This window comes from Myotis nattereri (genome assembly GCF_964212035.1).
Source record: "Myotis nattereri genome assembly, chromosome: 2".
NCBI lineage: Eukaryota > Metazoa > Chordata > Mammalia > Chiroptera > Vespertilionidae > Myotis > Myotis nattereri.
Genome location: NC_138076.1, coordinates 59864698 through 59886659, shown reverse-complemented (window position 1 = coordinate 59886659; position 21962 = coordinate 59864698). Strand labels below are relative to the sequence as shown.

General features: G+C 38.3%; 1 protein-coding gene across 6 annotated transcripts in view; it reads left to right on the top strand.

The window, feature by feature from the left end:
• Nucleotides 1–21962, top strand: part of LMO7 (LIM domain 7) — a gene marked incomplete at its 5' end in the record, with an annotated part of 216571 nt that overhangs the window by 58399 nt on the left and 136210 nt on the right. For all 6 annotated transcript variants that reach the window (XM_081084184.1, XM_081084183.1, XM_081084182.1 and 3 more), the window contains one exon: nucleotides 17622–17692. In XM_081084184.1, the coding sequence (XP_080940310.1) occupies nucleotides 17622–17692 (71 nt within the window). The remainder of the gene's footprint in view (nucleotides 1–17621; nucleotides 17693–21962) is intronic.

The window sequence follows — 21962 nt, the reverse complement described above, 5'->3', positions numbered from 1 at the left end:
TATATGACAAACCCACAGCCAACATCATACTCAGTGGACAAAATCTAAAAGTGTTTCATTTAATATCAGGAATAATAGAGATGTCCACTTTCACCATTCTTATTCAATATAGTCTTGGAAAGTCCTAGCTACAGCAATCAAAGCAAGAAGAAGAAATAAAAGGCATCTAAATTGGAAAGGAGAAAGTAAAATTATCATTATTTACAGATGACATGGTGCTGTAGATAGAGAACCTTAAAGATGCCACCGAAAAACTACTAGAACTGATAAATGAATTCAGTAAAGTTGCAGGGTGCAAAATAACCAGAAATCTGTAGCAATTTTGTACACTAATAATGAACTATCAGAAAGGGAAACTAAGAAACAATCCCATTTACAATTGCATTAAAAAATACCTTGGAGTAAATGTAACTAAGGATGTTAAAGACCTGTACTCAGAAAATTATAAGATACTGAAGAAATAAACTGAAGAAGATACAAATAAGTGGAAGAGCATACCATGTTCATGGATAGGAAGAATTAATATAATTTAAATGTCCATATTACTCAAACTAATCTATAGATTCAATGCAATTCCAACCAAGATACTGATGGCATATTTCACAGAACTAGAAAAAATATTCCAAAAATTTATACAGAACCACAAACAACCCTGAATAACCACAGCAATTTTGGGAAAAAAGAACAAAGTTAGAAGAATCACACTACCCGATATCAAACTATATTACAAGGCCATAGTAATCAACACAGCATGATACTGACATAAGAATAACTAATGAAATTGGGTGGCATATAGATCAATGGAAAAGAATAGAGAGCACAGAAATGAATCCATGCCTTTATGGTAAATTAATACTGACAAAGAATGCAAGAGCATACAATGGGGTAAAGACAGTCTGTTTAATAAGTGATGGGAAAAATGGACAGATGTGCACAAAAATGAAACCTGACCAACTTCTTACACCATACACAAGAATAAATTAAAAATGGATTAAAGACTTAAATGTTAGACTCGAAATCATAAAAATCCTAGAAGAAAACATAGGCAATAAAATCTCAGACATTTCTCATAGCAATATTTTTTTCTGATATATCTCCTTGGACAAGGGAAACAAAAGAAAACTAAACAAATGGGACTATATCAAACTAAAAGGTTTTTGCATAGCAAAGGAAACCATCAACAAAATGTAAAGACAATCCACAGAATGGGAGAACATATTTGCCAATGATACATCTGATAAGGGGTTAATATCCAAAATTTGTGAAGAACTTATAAAACTCAAGACCAAAAAACAATCGAATTAAAAAATGTGCAAAGGATCTGAATAGATATTTCTTCAAAGAGGACATACAGAGAGACAATAGACATATGACTAGATGCTCAACTAACATCAAAGAAGTGCAAATTAAAACCACAATGAGCTATCACCTCACACCTGTCAGAGTGGCTCTCATCAATAAATCAGTAAGCAGCAAGTGTTGGTGAAGATGTGGAGAAAAGGCAACCCTCAAGCACTGTTGGTGGGAATGCAGATTAGTACAGCCACTGTGGGAAGCAATATGGAGTTTCCTCAAAAAATTAAAAATGAAACTGCGTATGACCCAGTGATTCTACTTCTGGGAATATAGTAAAAAAAATACGAAACACTAATTCAGATGAGATCGGTCGCGTTCAGGGTGGTATAGCTGTAGACCGAAACACTAATTCAAAAGAATATATTCACCCCTATGGTCATTGTAGCATTATTTACGATAGCCGAGATTTGGAAGCAGCCCAAGTGCCCATCAGTAGATGAGTGGATTTAAAAGCAGTAGTATAGCCTAGCTGGTGTGGCTCAGTGGATGAGCATCAGCCTTTGCACCAGGAGGTCACATTTCAATTCCTGGTCAGGGCACATGCCTGGGTTGTAGGCTTGATCCCCAGTAGCGGGGCGAGCAGGAGGCAGCCGATTGATAATTCTTTCTCATCATTGATGTTTCTATCTCTCTCTCCCTCACCCTCTCTCTGAAATCAATAAAAACATTTTTTTAAAAAAGGAATAGTACATTTACACAATGGAATACTACTCATCTATAGAAAGTTACCTGGAGAGTAACATGCTAAGTGAAATAAGTCAGTTAGAGAAAGACAGATACTATATGATTTCACTTATATGTGGTATCTAATGAACAAAATAAACTAACAAAGAAAATAGAAACAGACTCATAAATACAGAGACCAGACTAACCGCTGTCAGAGGAGGGTGGGGTTGGAGAGCTGGGTGAAAAAGGTGAAGGGATAGAGCAAAAAACCCTAAAAACAAACTCATAGACACAGACAGCAGTTTGGTAATTACCAGAGGGAAAGAGGTGTCAGGGGAGAGAAAAGGGGATAAAGGGTGATGGAAGGAGACTTGACTTGGGGTGGTGAACACACAATACAGATGATGTCTTATAGAACTATACACCTGAAACCTATATAGTTTTATTAGTGAATGTCATCCTAATAAATTTAATTTAAAAAAGGCTAACAGTGTGCCTTAATTAAAATAAAAAGAATTTGTTGTTAGAGAAGCTGTTACTCTGCTTGATTTCTCAAGTTGAGATGCTGGGAAGTGGCATGTACACTTCTCCCTAATCCATGACTGTAGCTGTCATTTTGGGTCAAGCGTGTGGGTGGCTGTATTATCAGGCCTTTTGTGGTAATTCAATTAGCACAGTGGCTGGAACATCAGCTTAGGGCTCAAAAAAACATTAGTGTTCGGGACATGAACTATCATTGTTTTCATCAGTGAAAGCTCTTACTAAATAAACACATTTTGAAAAATGTAGAATGAGCAAATAAAGAAGGCAATTTTAAGTATTTTTGTGTGATAGTGACCTTTGTTCTATTATTAGCCTGTTTCTGGAATATGGGCTTTCATTGTGTGGCCATTAAAGGACTCATCAAGATTTAATATCTGCGTGGGGCCCGTGGTCCGTGGCTGCCATCTGGCTTTGCCTCAGGCTGGGTGATAATTATTTCATGTGCACTCCCAGGTCCTCCTCCCTACCTTTACTGACTCTGCTATTCCTTTCCTCCAGCTTTCTGTCTTCTGACTCTATTCTCTGGGCCAGGATGTGGAATACCTGAACTTATTCTGTTAGGGGAGGAAAATATTCATTAACACTGGTTTTTAGGTTTTCCCTTCCCCTTGACAACATTGGTTAGGTTTCAGAGCATTTTCCATGGTGTAGGTACCATCTGTCTAATCTGGGACTCCTATTTCTGACTCGTGGCTGGACAGGCAGGAGGCCTCTTGTGGATGTCAGGCAGCTTCCTAATCTGGTTCCACCACATCACACCTATGTGCTTTTTTTTTTTTTTTTCAGGTCAAAATCTTTTTTCTGAGCTGTGTGCTTTGAGTCTCTGAATTGGAATTAAAACCTCTGAATACTTCAAGCCACAATTTCTCTTTTCTTTTAACCCCTTTGCCTTTCAAAGAAATGAAATAAGATTTTTTAAATTATTCACAAATACTTATTGTTATATATGTTACCCAGCAGGGGAGGGCAGGGGAAGATGTGTACACCCTTGATGGAGGTTCCTGACTTGATAAAGATTCAATCTAGGACAGAAGAGAAGAAGAACAAATAATGATGACCTTCAGCAGAATGGGGTAACTACTGAATTAGTGGCTCAGAAAGTCAGTGTCAGAGAAGATGTGGAGGGAGAAGGAAGCTTTTGGGGGCAGTGGTGTTTGGGGAGCACAGTGGAGATGCATAGTTTAAGTTGCTAAGATGGAGAGAGGAGAGTGTTGGAGGATATTGAGCTCTTGTGTTTAGGAGAATCAAGGACTCCTGTGTGAGAATCCAGGGCTGAAAGGCCTGATGGAACGGTGGAAGGCCCACTCTACTGCCCAAATGGACCTTTAGAAGAGCGCGGGAGAAAGCCTTTTTGATGTTTAAGGAACGATAGGTAGGCACTGAAATGCAGAGTAGATCAGAAGATTAAGGTGGAGCAATTAGGAGATTATTGAAGTGTTACATCTGCTAGGAGGGAATTCTAGACCTGGGGTAGAGAGAATTCTATAGATTTTCAGGGACAAGGAAAGTTCACTCTGATGCTTTGAGTCTGGACAGCGGGGAGAATGTTAGTATCAGGATTTCAATAGAGTGAGGTGTGGCAGTTCAGTCGTGGGTGAGAGGGTGAGGCCTGTTTTACATGCAGCTTTGTGGTGATGTGAGGTGCTCAAGAGGAAATGCTCAACGGCCAGCTGTAAATGTGAGGCTGGAGGGATGCCTGGGGGAAGGACCAGCAGGTTGTAAGTGTAGGGCTACCTGCTTGGAGTTTGTACTTAAATGGTTAAAGTTTAGAAGGTGGAGGAAGAGCACCAGATAGGTGAGCTCAGGGAGAGTTAGAAGAAGGGAGTGGTTGGTAGGTCAAGCTTCACAGTTTCGAGGAGGGTGAAGTCATCATCCTTGGGAAGCCTTCCAGATTAACCCATTTTCTCCTGCCTCCCACTCATTCTGTCACACCCAACTCTTCTCGGGTTTTGCCTAAACAAAGATTTTCAATGTGTTATGATTGGCTGCCTGCCCATGTTACCTCCCTCTGAACTACAGTTCTAGGTATGGAGAGCAGAATCCATGTATAACCCAAACTCATGAGTCCCTGATGCTTGCTTTACTGGAGAGAAATGATCCAGAGTATTGAGAGGAATCTTAGAAATCTAACCCAATCAAGGCAGATTACATATGTTTGGCCCATGCCATTTTCTATACCAGGAGTTTTCTTTCTCCAAAAATGCAGATTATTTCATTTTGGAACTCTTTATTATGGTAGAAAGTTGTTTCATGTAGTGAGTCCCAAATCTACAATTAAACAAACTGTGTGTTTTAATGTGTAGACTGTTCCATAGAGAGTCTCAAGATCTATTTGTGTGATGTATTTAGGAAAACCAGTTTTGTAGGAAAATAGCAGAAGCTCTTGTAGCATTAATAAAGTGACAGTCTGGTGGTATTATATTACTTTCAGTCAAAAAAAATTCAGCTTTGTTGAGGTAGAGTTGACAAGTAAAATGGTAAGATATTTGTTTTTTCTTCTTGCCAAATGTAGCTTGATGTGCTTTTAAGCTTTTTTGTTGTATTTTTGATGTATCTGGTTCTAAACATTAAAAAATAGAGCGCAGTAGTCCCAGGATTGCAGTTTATCCATCTGCAATATCAAGAACATGCCAGCAGGTCCATCCATGCTGTCTCAAAAGGTAATATTTTCTTCTTCTTCATGGCCGAATAGTATTCCATTGTGTAAATGTATCATAGCTGTTTTGTCCACTCATCTACTGATGGACACTGAGCTGCTTCCAGATCTTGCTAAGTGAAATAAGTCAATCAGAGAAAGACAAGTACCATATGATTTCACTCACATGTGGAATTTAATGAACAAACTGAATTAACAAGAAAAATCGAGACAGACTCATAGAGAGTAGGTAGATAGCTCTGGTGGTGGTAGGGGGGTGTTGGGTGGGGTTGAGATTGAGCAAAAAGGAAAAAAAATAGAAGAAAGAATGCATGGCCTTGGTGAACAGCATGGTGATTGGGGGAGGGAGGTGGGTGGAGGTGGAACAGGGTATGGGGGGATAAATGGTGATGAAAAAAATAAAATAAATAATAATAAAAAAGAACATATCAACAGGCTGGGTGCAGGTGGGCAAGGGGGCGATGGGGACATCTGTAGCAGTGTCAACAACAACAATAATAAAGAAAAGAACCAAAGTATTTAGAGCTGTGAAGAGATGAGTGATTATTTAATCTAAATTCTTTTTTCTTGTGAGGAAATCAAGACTCATAAGATTCCTAGGTAGTTAACACTAGAACAGTGTTTACCTGAGACCATCCTTAGCAAGGCTCAATAGGGGCGCTTCTGGAAAATGTGGACTTCCAGGTGCCAATCTAGCAGATGAATCAGGATCTCTTAGACTCAGAGGGAGGCTTGGAACCTTAATTGTTTACAAGCATTGCAGGTGACTCTTCTACACTCTAAATTCTGAGTCAACAAGTGAGAGTCCTTCCTGAGGGCAGGAGCTGTGCTGGGCCTTGAGGATACAAGGAAGAAACTCCCGTAGTTTCAAACTGGCATGCCTACTGGGTCAGTCAGGTGGGTGGAAGCCGATGCGTTTGTCACTATATGGAGAGGGTGTTACTTCAGAGCGGCCAGTTGTCTACTCAAGGGCAGGCAGCTGTGCTATGAGGTAATGCATACCCAGCATTGCCAGAGTATTTCTTTTTTTAAAGAGAAGCTAGCAATCGACATCTTTGTTTTCTATTTCCCAACTTCAGCATACTGTGTGGACCATACAAAACAGGCCTACAGGTTGGAATCAGCCTTTAAACTGGATCTCTCCTTTAGGAACGTAGGCCAGTAGGATAGCCAGGAATGAGAAAACACGTTTGCCATACAGTGCTGGGGACGTCATGGGTAGACAAGAGTAGAAGGTGCAGCAGGGGCAGAGAGAGACATCAACACTGCTTGAGCGAGGTCAGGCGGACTTTCTGAAGGTCACCAATATTTATTTGGGGGAAAGTAAACTCATTCGTTCAATGGGCAGAGTCTTTCTCCTGTTATCCCGAGAACACGCATATCTGTGTTTTTATTTCTCAAAATTAGAAAGTTTGTTATACTAAGTTGTTTTAGGAAAACTGATTTCTTAACCATTCGGCTATAGGGACTGCAGTTAATTTACAGCAGGAGTTAATGTGGAGGTGTTGTAAGCCTGTCTCTCAGGACCCCGCTTTGTTACACTTGAAGTGTGTTTTCTGCTTTGAAACCATTTAAGGAAAGTTATTTTGAAAAAAGGCCATAAATACACTTTAGAAAACTTAGTGTTGCGGAATTATTTAGATATGATGCAAAGATGACACATTTAAAACAAAAATAGATGCAAATATATAAAAGAAATACTATAATTTAATAGTAAGACTTTCTGTGTGTGAGGTAGAGGGGCTGGAAATTCCATTTACCAAATTTAGACCAATCCCTATAAAATGATGTATAACTTTTTAGGGGGGTAGGCACATTGAGTACAGAAATTACTTTAATAGCTTAACTTATATTGAATTTCTTTTCTGTATGGGGTATGAGATGCTATTGCAGGCCTTTAGTGGCTTTTAAAAGGCATCTGTATTGAATTTGAATAAAATGTATACAATTCTGCCCTAACTGGTTTGGCTCAATGGATAGAGTGTTGGCCTGCGGACTCAGGGGTCCCAGGTTCGATTCCGGTCAAGGGCATGTACCTTGGTTGTGGGCACATACTCAGTGGGGTGTGTGCAGGAGACAGCTGATCGATGTTTCTCTCTCATTGATGTTTCTAACTCTCTATCCCTCTCCCTTCCTCTTTGTAAAGAGTCAATAAAATATATTTTAAAAAATGCATACAATTCTAAGTTTACAATTCATTGAGGTTTTTAGAAAATGTTTATTGAGATATTCACATACCACTTACTTCACTCTTTTAAAGTGTACAATTCATTGGTTTTAGTATATTCACATAGCTGTGCAACTATCACTGCTGTCTAATTTCAAAACATTTTCATCACCTCAAAAGAAACTCTATAGCCATTAGCAGTCACTCTCCATTCTTGCCTTTCCCTAACCCCTGGAAAGCAGAAATCTGCCTCCAGTTTCTACGGATTTGCCTATTCTGGGCATTTCACATAAATGGAATTATATAATATGTGGTCTTCTGTGTCAGGCTTCTTTCACTTAGCCTCATGTTTTCAAGGTTCATCCATGTTGTAGCATGTATTATTTCCCTTTTATGTCTGAATGGTATTCCATTGTATAGTTATACCACATTTTGTTTATCAGTGGATGAATTTTGGGTTGTTTTTATTTTTTTGATTAATATGAGTAATGCTGCTATGGACATTCATGTATAAATTTTTGTGTGGGTGTATGTTTTTACTTCTCTTGGTTATATACCTAAGATTAGAATTGTAACTCTTCTTTGCTACCTAGAAATTCATTGTTGAATGGAAGGAAGGCTGATGAGTGGTTATCAACAGGACTGCATTGTCAGCTTGCAGTAGAAATCCATCAAGAATCATTTAGGGCACTCCTGTGTTATAGGTTGCCTCAACTTCATTCCTTAGTACCAAACTTAGACTGGAGGGTTAAGCATATCTGAGGTATCAGGGTTGTAACTATCAATTTGAAGTTCATATGAAATAAGTAGTGGCTCTCACTTGTAATATAGATATACTGTTTCCCAAAATGAATGTTTCCCATAGTGATGACTCTCACAGTAATTCACAGACAGATAAGCAGGTAATTGTTGAGACTTGCTAATCTGTGTGAGACATTTCTGCAAAAAACAATGACACCTCTTGACTCTTGAGAACCCATGATTATGTTAAGCATTTGAACTATATTTAAAGTATCCTGATAATGGGTGTTCACATCTATGTGTGCCTTGTGTGCTAGTTATTTAAAAACTTCTTGGTCTAGAAAAAAATAATAATTTATGCCCAGATTAGGCCTTTGTTACACTGTTTTCCCTTGGAATATTTTCCCGGTTGTCTGCAACAGCATACGCTGGAGTATGAACCCGTATTGTCTATAAATGTGCGTTAAATTTCACCTTGTATAAGTAGTTTTTGTGATTGTTAGCCAAACAAAGTGTAGCTTAACACTTGAGTACATTTTTGAGTGTGATGTTTTCAGTGAACTTAACTAGCTTCCAATAGGGCTCAGGTTGTCTTGGATTTCATGTCTAGATGAAACCTGGCACGTACATTATAACCCTGGAGCAAATCTTCCTTTCTTCCCTTTGTTTTATTTAGTTCTTTCCAGTTGTTTTTCATTCTTGGCTTATTAATAATTGTGGTTTAGCAAAAATAATTTGAGGCTGGAAGCTAAAAGTTGGTAATGGTATAGGGAAGTGGCCACTTCTGGACCAGAAGTTATGTTTAAACTCTGTGTTGTGTGTGTGTGTGTGTGTGTGTGTGTGTGTGTGTGTCCCCTCCCTCAAATCTGAGTGTGGTTGACATTTGAGCTAATGATGATTGAGTGAGAATTTTGAATGTTTATAAAGACAGTTGGCTTATAATTATCCAGGTATACAACTGAGAGCTTTGCATTTTGCTCTTTGTTTTTCCTTCCTGGCTGTGTAAGGACTTGCATGCCCTTCCCAAGAGAAGGTGAAGTGGGAGATGTAATTTACACTAGACATTGAGATGAAGGGCTCAGTGGTGCTGGAAGGGGGGTGGTGGTGCAGGAAGAATGTTTAGATTTTCCACCACTGTGAGACTTTTGGGATTCCATTTAGAATTCAGCGATCTGTGCAATTCTGATGACCACTATCTTGGAATCTGTGAGTTGGCTTTGGTTTAGCTATCAAGTGATATTAGTATTGGCAAACATAGTCCTGGTGTACTCTGGGGTATTATGTAGTACAATGCCAAATTTTAAGAGAAGCCAGTGACTTGAGAATTCTGCCACTTAGAGCAATGTTATTTGCTGATTATACACTAATTTGCTGATTATAAGGTAACCAAGAACATGCTATAATTCAGAGGGTTAACCATATTTTTGAGAGATACTTAGGTTTAAAATGCCATTTTGACCAAACATTTCAAAACAGGGTTAGACTTTTAAAGAGGAATTTTTAAGTATTATTAAATCTTTTTATATTCCAGTTGCCAAATATCATACCAGGTACGGGCATAACAGTTTTCATTACATTATTTTGGAATGAATGAATAAATGAATACTTCCTTAATATCTTCTATAAAAGTAGGACAGATTATCTAAAAGGAAAGTTGAATTTTAGCATATTCCTTAGCCTGGAAAAACTTGCATGTAGCAATCAATAGTAGTGACAAGCTCTTAATTTTAAAGATTTTGTCTAAGAATCTTCCCTTTCAAAAAGGTGTATAACTAGAGTAACATGTTTCCACAAACTCTTGTCTGTTTTTGTTGTTGAGCTATGGACAAAGCTAGGATGATTTCACTCCTGTGCAGTAGAAGGCTAATAAAGTGATTTCAGGAACTGAGGGAGGTTCTTCCATCAGAACACAATCAATCCTCCCTCCCCTCTTACCCCTGAAATTTAACCATCATTTTGGTCTTTATTTTAGTTTTGTGTTTCCTTGGTTAGATATTTGTAGTGCAAATGTTCATAGGAAGAGTAATTAGATTTAACATACGTGATTAGTATGTGTAAACCACATTTCAGCCCATGAGAAGTTGGGTAAAACGTCCTGCCCACCCAGAGTAAGCAGTGTAGACTCAGATGCCCAGAGCATAGGGAGGTAGGTTGCTAATTTCATTGTAGAGTTCACTCTGTGCTTTCACAGACACTTTCATTTGATCAATACTTGTATGTAGGGAGCTACTAGTAGTTACTGACATGGTTTTAGCTCAAGCAACTGTATTGCAATTCAGTTTCCTCCTGTGTAAATGGGTAAGAGCTCCTACCACATGGGGTTGCTATGAAAATTAAGGTAGATTCTGCACAAGTAAAGAGTAAGTGTTGGTTGTCATAGTCTGGGTTTCTGTTTTATAGTTGAGGAGGCTGAGGCCTGGAGAAGTTGGGAGACTTTGTGTCTATTACCCAAGGAAGGAGTCTGATACTTTTGTTTTAGCTTTTCTGACTCCAAGTTCCTTTAAAAAAATAAATATATTGTTATTGATTTCTGAGGAGAAGGAAGAGGGAGAGAGAGAGAGATAGAAACATAAATGATGAGAGAGAATCATTGATTAGCTGCCTCCTGCACGCCCCACATTGGGGGTCCCGCAACCCAGGCATATGCCTTGACTGGGAATTAAACCTTGACCTTCTGATTGTAAGGTTGATGTTCAACCACTGAGCCATACTGGCCGGGCCAACTTCCTGTTTTTATTTTTTATTTTTAGCCCATTCCTGTGGGAGGAACTGGCTTCTCTACCATCATGAATGACTTTTTCAATAATTTCACTCTGGGAAAGGAAAGAGCTAGGAGGTAGACATTTGTTCTATTTAAATTATGTTTAGTTTTTACCTGGTGTTTTTGACTGTGTGCCATAATCCTTGCATTTGTAAGTTTTTGGCATGAGTGCTCAAGGAGATCTGTCAGAGATATTGCAGTATAAATAGTGACAGAGACGTTTCACGGAATTCACTGTAAAAATTGGTCCTGTTTTGTGGAATCATAGTGATCATATAATGGTTGCTTCAAAAATGAGGTTTAATGGAGGAAAGGAGAAAGGGGTGTTTTAAATTCACTGCCAGTTTTAGAGACTGCCTGAAAAGACCCAGCATCTTGAAGTGTGTGGGCCCCGGGCTCCTCGCTACAGAAACAATGCCTCTTTCATTTACTACCGGTTAATAATGGCGGATTTTGTAATCAGAAAAAACTTGATAATTTCAAGAGAAACGTCAAAAGTGCTTTATTCAAAGTAATGTCCATTGCTAGCTACATATTTCCCCATCTTTCAGGTAATTTGTGGATACCGTCCCAATAGAACTTTTCTTGTTTTGAGGCAAACCATTCAGAGACCCAATTTTCCACTTCTTCGTATGTTTTGAAGTGCTGCTCAGAAAGTGCGTGTACCATCGATGGGAACAAGTGGTAACCTGAAGGAGCAAGGTTTGGTGAATATGGCAAGTGGGTTAATACTTCCCAGGCAGGATCTTTTAATGTCTCTTTAACTGGTTTTGAAGTGTGTGATGGTGCGTCATCATGAAGCAAAATTACTTTGCCATGTCTTCTGGCACTTTCTGGTCATTTTACGATCAAAGCGTGGTTCAAATTGATTATTTGTTGTTGGTAGCGATCAGTATTAACGGTTTCACCTGGTTTTACAGGCTCATAATACACCACACCTTCCTGATCCCACCAAATGCAGAGCATTGTCTTCTTTCTGAAGCGATTTGGCCTTGCAATCAATGTTGATGGTTGACCTGGGAGTCATGGGTTGACAACCCATGATTTTGTGTGTTTGGGATTCTCAAAATAAATCCACTTTTCATTACCAGTCACAATTTGATGCAAAAAAGACTTTCTCTCATGCCATTGAAGCAACATTTTACTGATGACTTTTTGGTTTTCCACTTGTCTTTCATTCAGTTGATGTGGCACCCATTTTCCTTCCTTTAAAATCTTTCCCATTGCTTGTAAATGATTGGAAATTGTTTGCTGAGCAACGTTTAATCTTTCTGCCAGTTGTTTTTGAGTTTGACATGCATCTTCATCCAGTACTAGTAATGCTTGTAATTATTGGTCTTCAAACTTTTTCGGTTGACCTGGGAGTTCTTTGTCTTTCACATTGAAATCATCACTTTTAAAGCGTTTAAACCAGCGTTCACAAATATCTTGAGATGGAGCATGTTCACCATAAGCTTCCCGAAGTATATGATAACTTTTTCTTCAAAATAAAGTAATGAATTAAAACTTCCTGCGAATGTTCTTTTTTTTTTTTTTTGGCACAAAATTCGACGTTTTTAAGCGTAAAAATATCTATGATGTTAACATCTTCAGCAAATTTGACATATGAATTTTGAAGCTTGCTGTCAATACAACAAAATAGCATACATATCAAATCGCATATATATCAACATATGTGTAACGCCATCTATTGAAAAAAATCCACATTATTACCTAGTAAATGCTGACACCTTGAATGGAAAATTAAGCCAAAGCCAGTTTTGGGGAATTGTTTCATGAAGGGGTACCTGTGTTCCATAGTGGCTTCTGATGGTAAATGTTCTTTGTGTTTTGTGTTTGTTTTGTGTTGCATTACTTATGTTGAAATAAATGATAGGCAAGATGATGATGGTATGCATGTGTCTTAAATATCATGGTCCAGTAGCTGATCAATCAATAAGTAACTTAATTTGGAACCAACTTTGAGCCCGGTGGAAGCTCATAGCCTACTTTTTGTTGGCAAACATCTCCTCTCTTTTGAAACAGTTCAAATGGGCACTGGTTTTGCACTGTGATTCCCACAAAAATATGGTAGAGAGTGCTTTTGGGATTCTAGATGTCTTTAAAATGACTGCTTAACAGGAATTGAAAAATTTAAACAAGATGAGTGGCTGCTGACTTGCATTAGTGGGTGTTTTGCTGATAACCCGTCTGGTATGAAGTGGTCTTCGAGATGTTCCCAGAATGTCTGGGATTTAAATCATGTTGATTATGTGGTCAAAATTGGAACTGAGAGATGCAGCTTTAGAGAAACTTGCTGCTTATATTGGTGGGAAATCTCATCCAGCGAGAGGATTAAAATAAAACCATTAACAAAAAAGGGTGTGATGCTAATTCCCATTTGTTTACTAAATTAATACTTCTCATAGGAGAAGCAATGGCTATTTTGAAATTTGTGGTCTTGGCACTTATTGCCTATATATTTATGTAGCTGATATTTTCTTTCACAAAATATGCCCTTTAAAAGCTTCGTATCAAGGGCTTCTCCAGAGGCTACAGGTGGTAGGACAGGTTTGGCAGCCGTGATTGTGTAAGGTGTGTTTTCCGCACGCTGCTCCGCCCTTAATATGCTTGGGAGAGTAATTACAGCTTCCCAGGAAGAGTCCTTGGCCCTGTAAGTTTCTTAGCTTTCTTTCCAACAGGACGACTCATCAGCACCCAGGGCTGCATGGCTGGAAGAAGCAGTAGCCCTGACTATAGTGCAGTGATGGCGAACCTATGACACGCGTGTCAGAGGTGACACGTGAACTCATTTTTTTTGGTTGATTTTTCTTTGTTAAATGGCATTTAAATATATAAAATAAAGATCAAAAATATAAATCTTTGTTTTACTATGGTTGCAAATATCAAAAAATTTCTATATGTGACACGGCACCAGAGTTGTTAGGGTTTTTCAAAATGCTGACACGCTGAGCTCAAAAGGTTCGCCATCACTGCGTAGTGTGTAGTCTTCTTCATCTTCTTTTTTTTGAAAGGGTCAAATGTTTTCACATATCATTTGTGTAATGTGAAGTGGGTTGGGCAAATATTTCTTTCCCTTTAAAAGTAGGGGATGGAGCAGTGACTTATCAGAAGTTCGTAGCCCAACTGGCGTGGCTCAGTGGTTGAGCATCGACCTATGAACCAGGAGGTCACGGCTTGATTCCTGGTCACAGCACATGCTCAGGTTGCGGGCTTGATCCCCAATGTGGGGTGTGCAGGAGGCAGCCGATCAATGATTCTCTCTCATCATTTATGTTTCTATCTCTCTCCTTCTCCCTTCCTCTCTGGGAAAAAAAAGTCTGTCAATACCTGTTCAGGATTGAATCGCAAGTATCATCTGATGTATGTCTCAGGTGGTAATGATTTTACTTAATTGTATTAAAAACTATGGAAAGGGACAAGGAAGAGGAAAATAGGCAAGTTTTTTTTTTAATAGCCAAGTTTTTATAGAAGGTAAGGTGTGGCTCTTGACTACATAGTGATTACTCCTGTTGGTGTTGACTTTTGATAACTCAAGTGGGAAACACGTGGCCTAGAGTTCCTGTGACTCATCTCATTACATAAAATGTGTCACACCTCAAATAACATTCTAATGAGTAAGGCTCAGAATTATTGAAAACGCAGTGAGTAATTGTTAGGTTAGAACTACTAGACAAACACTTGTTCTTTGAAAATTCTTAAATTTCGTTCAGTATTTTGAATTCTTAAAATAAAGATGGGTTCACTTTTTAAAGCATGATTTAATTTTTTTGGAGCAAACTGTCTTCGCTATATTTTGAGGTCCTTTATAGATCTCTATAATTTTTACAGTTTCCAGGACACAGAAGGTAGTCTAGTGGATTTTTATCCTTTAGCTATAAGAGACACAGAAAATTGACCTAAATCTGTCTCTCTTGCCTGTTGTTTTAAAAAATATTAATTGTATATCTATGACACAGGAAACACCTGTGGTTGTTACAGAATATTAATAATAAAAAATAAACATTGATATTAGCTATAATTCTACCACTTAGAAATAATTATTTAATATTTATTTATGTAATGCATACTTATAGAGTTATAGTAATTGGGATCCTACTCATGTATTTAATGAATTGCTTTATAACTAATGCAGTAAGGGTTCTTTACAAGTAAATCTACTTTCATAACATGAGCTTAAATTTCATGCAAACTTCTGTTTTACAGTTATATCGTAATGTAATCAGCTTCTTATTGTTGGGCATTCAGGCAGTTTGTAATTGTTGCTATTATACTCAGTGTTGTGAAGCAGTCCTTCTTATGTCTTGTTCTCTTGTTGTCATGGTGTACATTCCTAGATCTGGACATAATATGTCTGGAAGAAGCATATTCAATACTTCAGATACATATCACAAATTGCCTTCTAGAATTGTGGTATCATTTTATATAACCTTTGCTATTGTACAGAACATGCCAGATTCCCATAAACTCACAATATAGGCTGTTATTTAAAAATCTTTGTTTACTTTTTATCATCTTCTTTATAAACAGTATAAATTGGTCTGGTATTATAGCATAATTATTTAGATTTGGTAAGTATAAATGTACAAGAGTACATTAATATTTTGATATCTGGAGGAGGGTGGTCTAAATCTACTATGGCTTTGACTTTCTAGAGTTTTTTTGGGGGAAATGAAACTTTCTGGATAGTTGGGTTTTCTGAATAGCTCTGTAAATTCCATTATTTCTGTTTTATCAATTAATATTCTGATTATATGGTACAGAGGTATTCCTTTGAGGGTTAATTATTGGAGTGTGTTGTCAGAGTGTTACCTTGAAGGTCAATACATGTAATGAGGTTAAGCATATACTGCAGTTAACTACCCTCAGCTATTTGATTGCACAATATCTTGATCTTTACAAGCTAATAAATAGGTGATATTTTCCTTGTTTCAGATTAGTAGACTGGAGTTCAGAGAGATTATTTAACTTGCTTAAGATCACACAGCTATTAGGTAATGAAAGTGGGATTTGAATATACTTTTGCCCGAGGTGAGCCCTTTCTCTTTCCATTTTGTCACTTGCTACACTCTGCCCTCTGGATTGGACCATTCAGTGTTGTTGAGTGCTACTCTTTACTGCTCTCCATGTGTTTGTAGGACATAGCTCTTTTTATCTTCTAAACCACTGCTTCTAATCTATTTTGACTTGGAAAAATAACTGCTAGATCATTTCAGAGTAGGACAATTAAGTATTGGTGGCTCTCAGTGGCTTTCCTATGACTAGAGAAAATGGACTTTGATGTTCCTGGGCCCTTTTATGCTTTTTTGGCTTTGGGTAGGAGTTCCCAGAAAGGTTAGATATCACTATGTTTTCACTAGTTGGGATCAATGCTCATCTTGAGTTTGTATTGGATCTGTTTGGGGAAAATAAGAGTTTGTGCTACACAGATTACCTGAGATAATCCATGGGCCATTCAAGGTTATCTCCCCCTAGACGTACCATTCTGTTTGCATTTGCTGTGCTTTTAAACTTTGTCTTTTACTTGCGCGGCTGTGAACTTCTTGAGGGAAGAATCCCCCGCCATGTACAGGATGCTCCTGCTTTTCTGTGTGTCACCTCCTAGCCTTGGCTTCTGTCCATATTTATAGAACCATCTCGTGAGAAACTAACTTTAATTCTAAAATTACCCATTGTTTTGTCAGTTAACAGGCAGTATGTCTAGCTTAGAGCTATGTTGGGCATTGTGGAAAAGATGCAGAAGACATAATAGGGATTCTAGGTGGACAGTAAAGCTAGCAGTGGTGAATAAGAACAGAGGGGCACTGTGGCTCACCTAGGATTTAAGATGAATTACTTCCAAAACAATCCCCAAGATTATATTTCTTCCTGAAGTGGCAGGTGGAACAAGGACTCCTGCTAGCAGATGGTGGTTCTCTTGCCCACACCCTTAGTTGGGGATCCAGTCCCAAGAGTTGTTCTTGGAGCAGTCTCCGCCCCCCCCCCCCCCCGCCCTGTTTTCTCTGCTACTGCTTCCCCTATGGAACTCCCTTCCCTCTCATCTCTGCTATCCTCAAGAAACAGAATCTGGAGAGATTTTCCCAGCAGTTTTACTAAGAACATTGATGGTGGTAACCTTAGGTGGCCTGCTCATATATAAGAGTCTTAAGTGGGGAATCGTCTGCTTGAATTTTTTACCGTCTACCCTCTCTCAATCTTTTGTTTCTCTGTGTTAGGATTTAACAGTCTTCTCCCTCGGATGTTTAAGTAAATAGCTCTTTACACAGACCATTTCATGAATACATTTAAGGAGAGTCAGGCTCTCTGCTATTTATCTTTGTAATGAAATGTGAGGAATTTAAGGATGGAATTGAAATTAATTATGTGCATATATAGTTGGTGTTTCAAGTTTATTTACTGTTTTTATTTACTTTTAGTAAAATAGATCACCCATAGATTTTTAAATACAAAATATGTTCAAAATTTAGCTTCCAACTTTTATTATCCATAAAATGGTTACATTACAGAAAATGCTCATTGTGGGTTTTTTTTTTCCTGTTTATATTTTTTCATACTGAAGTGGTTAACCTCTCTCTTTGTAACATGGAGCTTCATATAATTTCTTTTGTGGAACAGCTTTTGATATATGCATATCCTTCAGTGATAATATTAGAATCATATCACTTAATCTGAATTTGACTTGTGTCTTATTCTTGGTTAAAAGAAAATTAATACCCAAATCTGTCTTTCAGGCAGTAACAGAGAAGAATTTTGAAACAAAGGATTTTCGAGCCTCTCTAGAGAATGGTGTTCTGTTGTGTGAGTAAGTATTTAAAGCATTTACAAACAATTTAATAGCAAAGGTGTGTGTGCGCGTGTGTGTGTGTGTGTGTGTGTGCATGTTATGAAGAATGTCTACTTTCACTCCCTTCTCCATGGCTAGCTACAATAGTCACAGATATGTTTTCTTGGTAACAAGTGAGATTTGATCCCTGCAAATTGACACCCCATAGTTCCAGACAGTAAGAAGGGGTTATCACTCTCTGTATCTAAAGATAGCATTGATGAAATATATATTATTTTAAATTAGTAAACAAGAAAGATTCTATTATTGTTTGATGGGCCAGTAGGGGTGGGTGGTTGAGGAGAAAGCCTTATTACATTGTACCACCTGTCACTTACGCAGATTATTTTAATGTATGGAATTGCCTGTATTAGAAATTTATATAAAACTTTTTTCTTTTATCCATAAATAGTAATGATTGTAGAACAAATTTAGGCAGTAGCAAATGTTTCTTCTAAGCTGTAAGTGGAGTCATTACATTACCACAATCAATTGGAGTCATGGGCCATTCATTTAATTAACATATATTGAGAATCACATCCTAGGCTTTGGTTGTCTTTAAGTATAATAGTCTTGTGCCTTGATAGATGGTATGAAGCCTACATTGTGTTTTTAGCGTAGTGGTTTCTTCCTCAATGGATGTGTAGTACAGTTAGCTTGGTATATGACCTTTGGGGGTAAGGGGCAGGCTGGCCTATGGGATGTAAGGATGAATGTGTGAGGGTACAGGTTGCAGAAGTGAGTCAATAAATTATAAGAATGTACTTGAGTACAGCTTTGAAAGCATTTAAGTGTTTCAATGTAGACACTTACTGCATAGGTATTGATGGAATCTGTCCACAAATAAGCATTGGGAGTGTATGTGTTTTCACTTAGATGGTTTTGATTATTCTTCTAAAGGAAGGTTGTTTGCAGCAAACAGAAGGAGTCAAAGGGTGTAGGTTTGATTCCTTGCTCCATTACTTTTGGACATTTGAGCAAGTAACTTAACATCCGAGCCTTATTTTCTCACCTGTAAAGTGGAGGTCAGGATATCTAATCTGCCTACTTTACAGGCTTGCAAAGTTCCGTAAGATATATGGAACTTTATAGGTTTTTGTAAACTATCAAACTGTGTAGAAATACATAGGTTGGTGGACATGTAGATAACAATCTGTTGATGGGTGTTGGAACTTCTGTAGAGCAATATTATTAAGTTAAGCCATATCAAGTTTTTGCTATTCAACCATCTGTGACCTGTAGAAATGTCACTTTCATGTGGTTCCAGCTGATATGTTGTAGGACAGGCACATGAAGAAGAGCCACAGGAAGGTTTCAGGGATGCATCTGAACCTCTTCTGATGTCACATTCTGAATTGTTGCTAAATAGTGTTAAACTAATTTTAGTAGGTGATATGGTCAGCCCAATTGGTCACAGATTGAAAATTACTTTGTTTGGATTTGAAAACTATATGATTTAAACTAGAGCCCTAGTGCACGAAAATTGTGCACAGGGAGTGTGTGTCCCTCAGCCCAGCCTGCACCCTCTCCAATCTGGGACCCCTCTTACAATCCAGGACTGCTGGCTCCCAACCGCTTGCCTGCCTGCCTGCCTGTCTGCCTAATTGCCCCTAACCACTTCTGCCTGCCAGCCTAATAACCCCCTAACCCAGGGGTGGGCAAACTTTTTGACTCCAGGGCCACAATGGGTTCTTAAACTGGACCGGAGGGCCGGAACAAAAGCATGGATGGAGTGTTTGTGTGAACTAATATAAATTCAAAGTAAACATCATTACATAAAAGGGTACGGTCTTTTTTTTTTTTTTAGTTTTATTCATTTCAAACGCGCTGGATCCAGCCCGCGGGCCGTAGTTTGCCCACGGCTGCCCTAACCACTCCCCTGTCAACCTAATTGACGCCTAACTGCTCCCATGAAAGCCCGATTGCCCCTAACTGCCCTCCCCTGCTGGCCTGGTCACCCCCACTGCCCTCTTCTGTTGGCCTGGCTCCCCCCAACTACCCTCCCCTGCAGGCCTTGTCCCTCCCAACTGCCCTCCCCTGCCGGCCTGGTCACCCCTAACTGCCCTCCCCTGCAGGCCTGATCGCCCACAACTGCCCTCCCCAGCTGGCCTTCTTGTGGCGGCTATTTTGTGTCCACATGGGGGCGGCCATCTTTGACCACATGGGGTGGCCATCTTGTGTGTTGGAGTGATGGTCAATTTGCATATTAACTCTTTATTATATGGGATGCGTTCTATTGTGTTCAGAACATGAAAGGACAAAAATGATTGTTAGAAAGACGCCTGTGATCTGAAAACTACTTTGCTATGAGTATAGACTAGTGATTTTCAACCTTTTTCATTTCATGGCACATATATACTAATGACTAAAATTGTGCAGCACAACAAAAAAATACTTTTGCTGACCTGACCAAAAAATAAGCATAATTTTGATTCATTCACACTGTATGGCTGTTGTTGTGTTGGCTTTTGTCATTTTCTCATTTGACAATCTAAGGGAAAAGAGGTCAGTGCCCCTGACTAAAAAGTCAGGTATTGTATGTTTTAAAAATTATTGTGGCACACCGATATTGAAAATCGCTGGTATACACTATTTAGTGGTTCACAGCCAAATAACTTTGATGTCAATTGTAAGCCCCACAAGACAGGATAGGAATTAGGCAGGTTTATGTAGGAAGTGTGCCTATGAGTTATGGAATTGTTTTCAGACGTATGACAGCATATAGTCCAAATAGGTGATGTTTTCAAAGAAGTCACTTTGTGGTTATATACTTCCAGTGATGAACTATTATTCAAAATATTTTTTAGAGAGTTCCCCCCATTTGGGGCATTGCTTCCATAACTAGGTCATTAAGCATACTTGATAGTGATGCTGTTTTTTTAAATTTTATTTAAAATGCAATTTAGGCACCAGCCTGGGGTCTGAGTGACTTGAGGTAATTTCTGAAAACTATATCCAACCTATTTCTAGTGAGAATATTCAGAGTTGATGAAAAACTATTTTGACCACAAGCAGTACTTTTAGAATAAATATATAAGTTCTACTTTAATGATCACAGCAAACATTCTGATGAATGTTTAGAGACATAATGGCTTTTGACCTGGAGAGCATTATGTTAAGTGAAAGACAAGTACCATGTGATTTCACTCAGATGTGGAATCTAAGGAACAAAATGAACTAACAAGCAACACAGAGACTCAGATATAGAGCAGGCTGACAGCTGGGGGTGGGGGTGTTTGGAGGGCTGAGGTTTGTGGTGGAGGGAATGAGCAAAAAAAAAAAAAAAAGAGCAACAACTCATAGACACAGACAACAGTGTGGTGATTGCTGGGGTAGGGTGAGTGGGAAAAGGTGGAGGAGGGTTTAGGCACGATAAATGGTCATGGAAGGAGACTTGACTTGGGGTGGTGAACACACAATACAGTATATAGATGATGTGTTGTGGAATTATGCACCTGTAAACTGTACAATTTTGTTAACCAACACCACCCCAATAAATTAAATAAAAATGAAAAAAAGTCACTTTAATTCACAACTTCCAAAAGCTCATTCTTAGATTGTCTCCTAATTGAAATAACACCAATTTGAGGTATGGTGCATTACCATGTAAGTCTAATCAATCTGTTTAGTACCTAGTATTCTTCAAATGAATGTTTTTCAAAAGGCGCCTAAGTAAACATTCAGCTGCGATAATCAGCAGTTGTAGTTTCTGTGGGACACTACATGATATTTGTATTAAAATAATCTTTCTCTTAATTGTGAGTCACATGTAGAGCCATTGGTTAATGGAGATAATATTAATCTAAAAGGTGCAGTGTTGGGAAAAAAGTCCAGGTGACTATTCTGTATAAATCCAAAACTGAAGAAAACTTACCTGGTTGGCCTGTTAGCAGGCATTCCTCTGTTTGATCACAGCTATACCTGAGTTATAATGCCTATAAGGAAAGCAAAATCAGTTGTTCAGAAGCCAGATATTAGAAGCCCAGACTTTTAAATAAATGGTAAATCTTGTAAGCTGTATGTCTTTGAGGGCTTTTTATTAGAGCCCTTTCTGGCATTGAATTTCCTGAGAATAGTTGCTTCCATATGGCTCTCCAGCATAAATATTGACCCTGATCCATATGACAGCCATTGAAATTTAAGTAATAAAAACTATTTTTTCTTAAAGTAATATAAACTTTGATGTTTTCCATATTATTTGATAATCTAACAGTACATAAACAAAGATACAAGTGTTCAATTTCATATA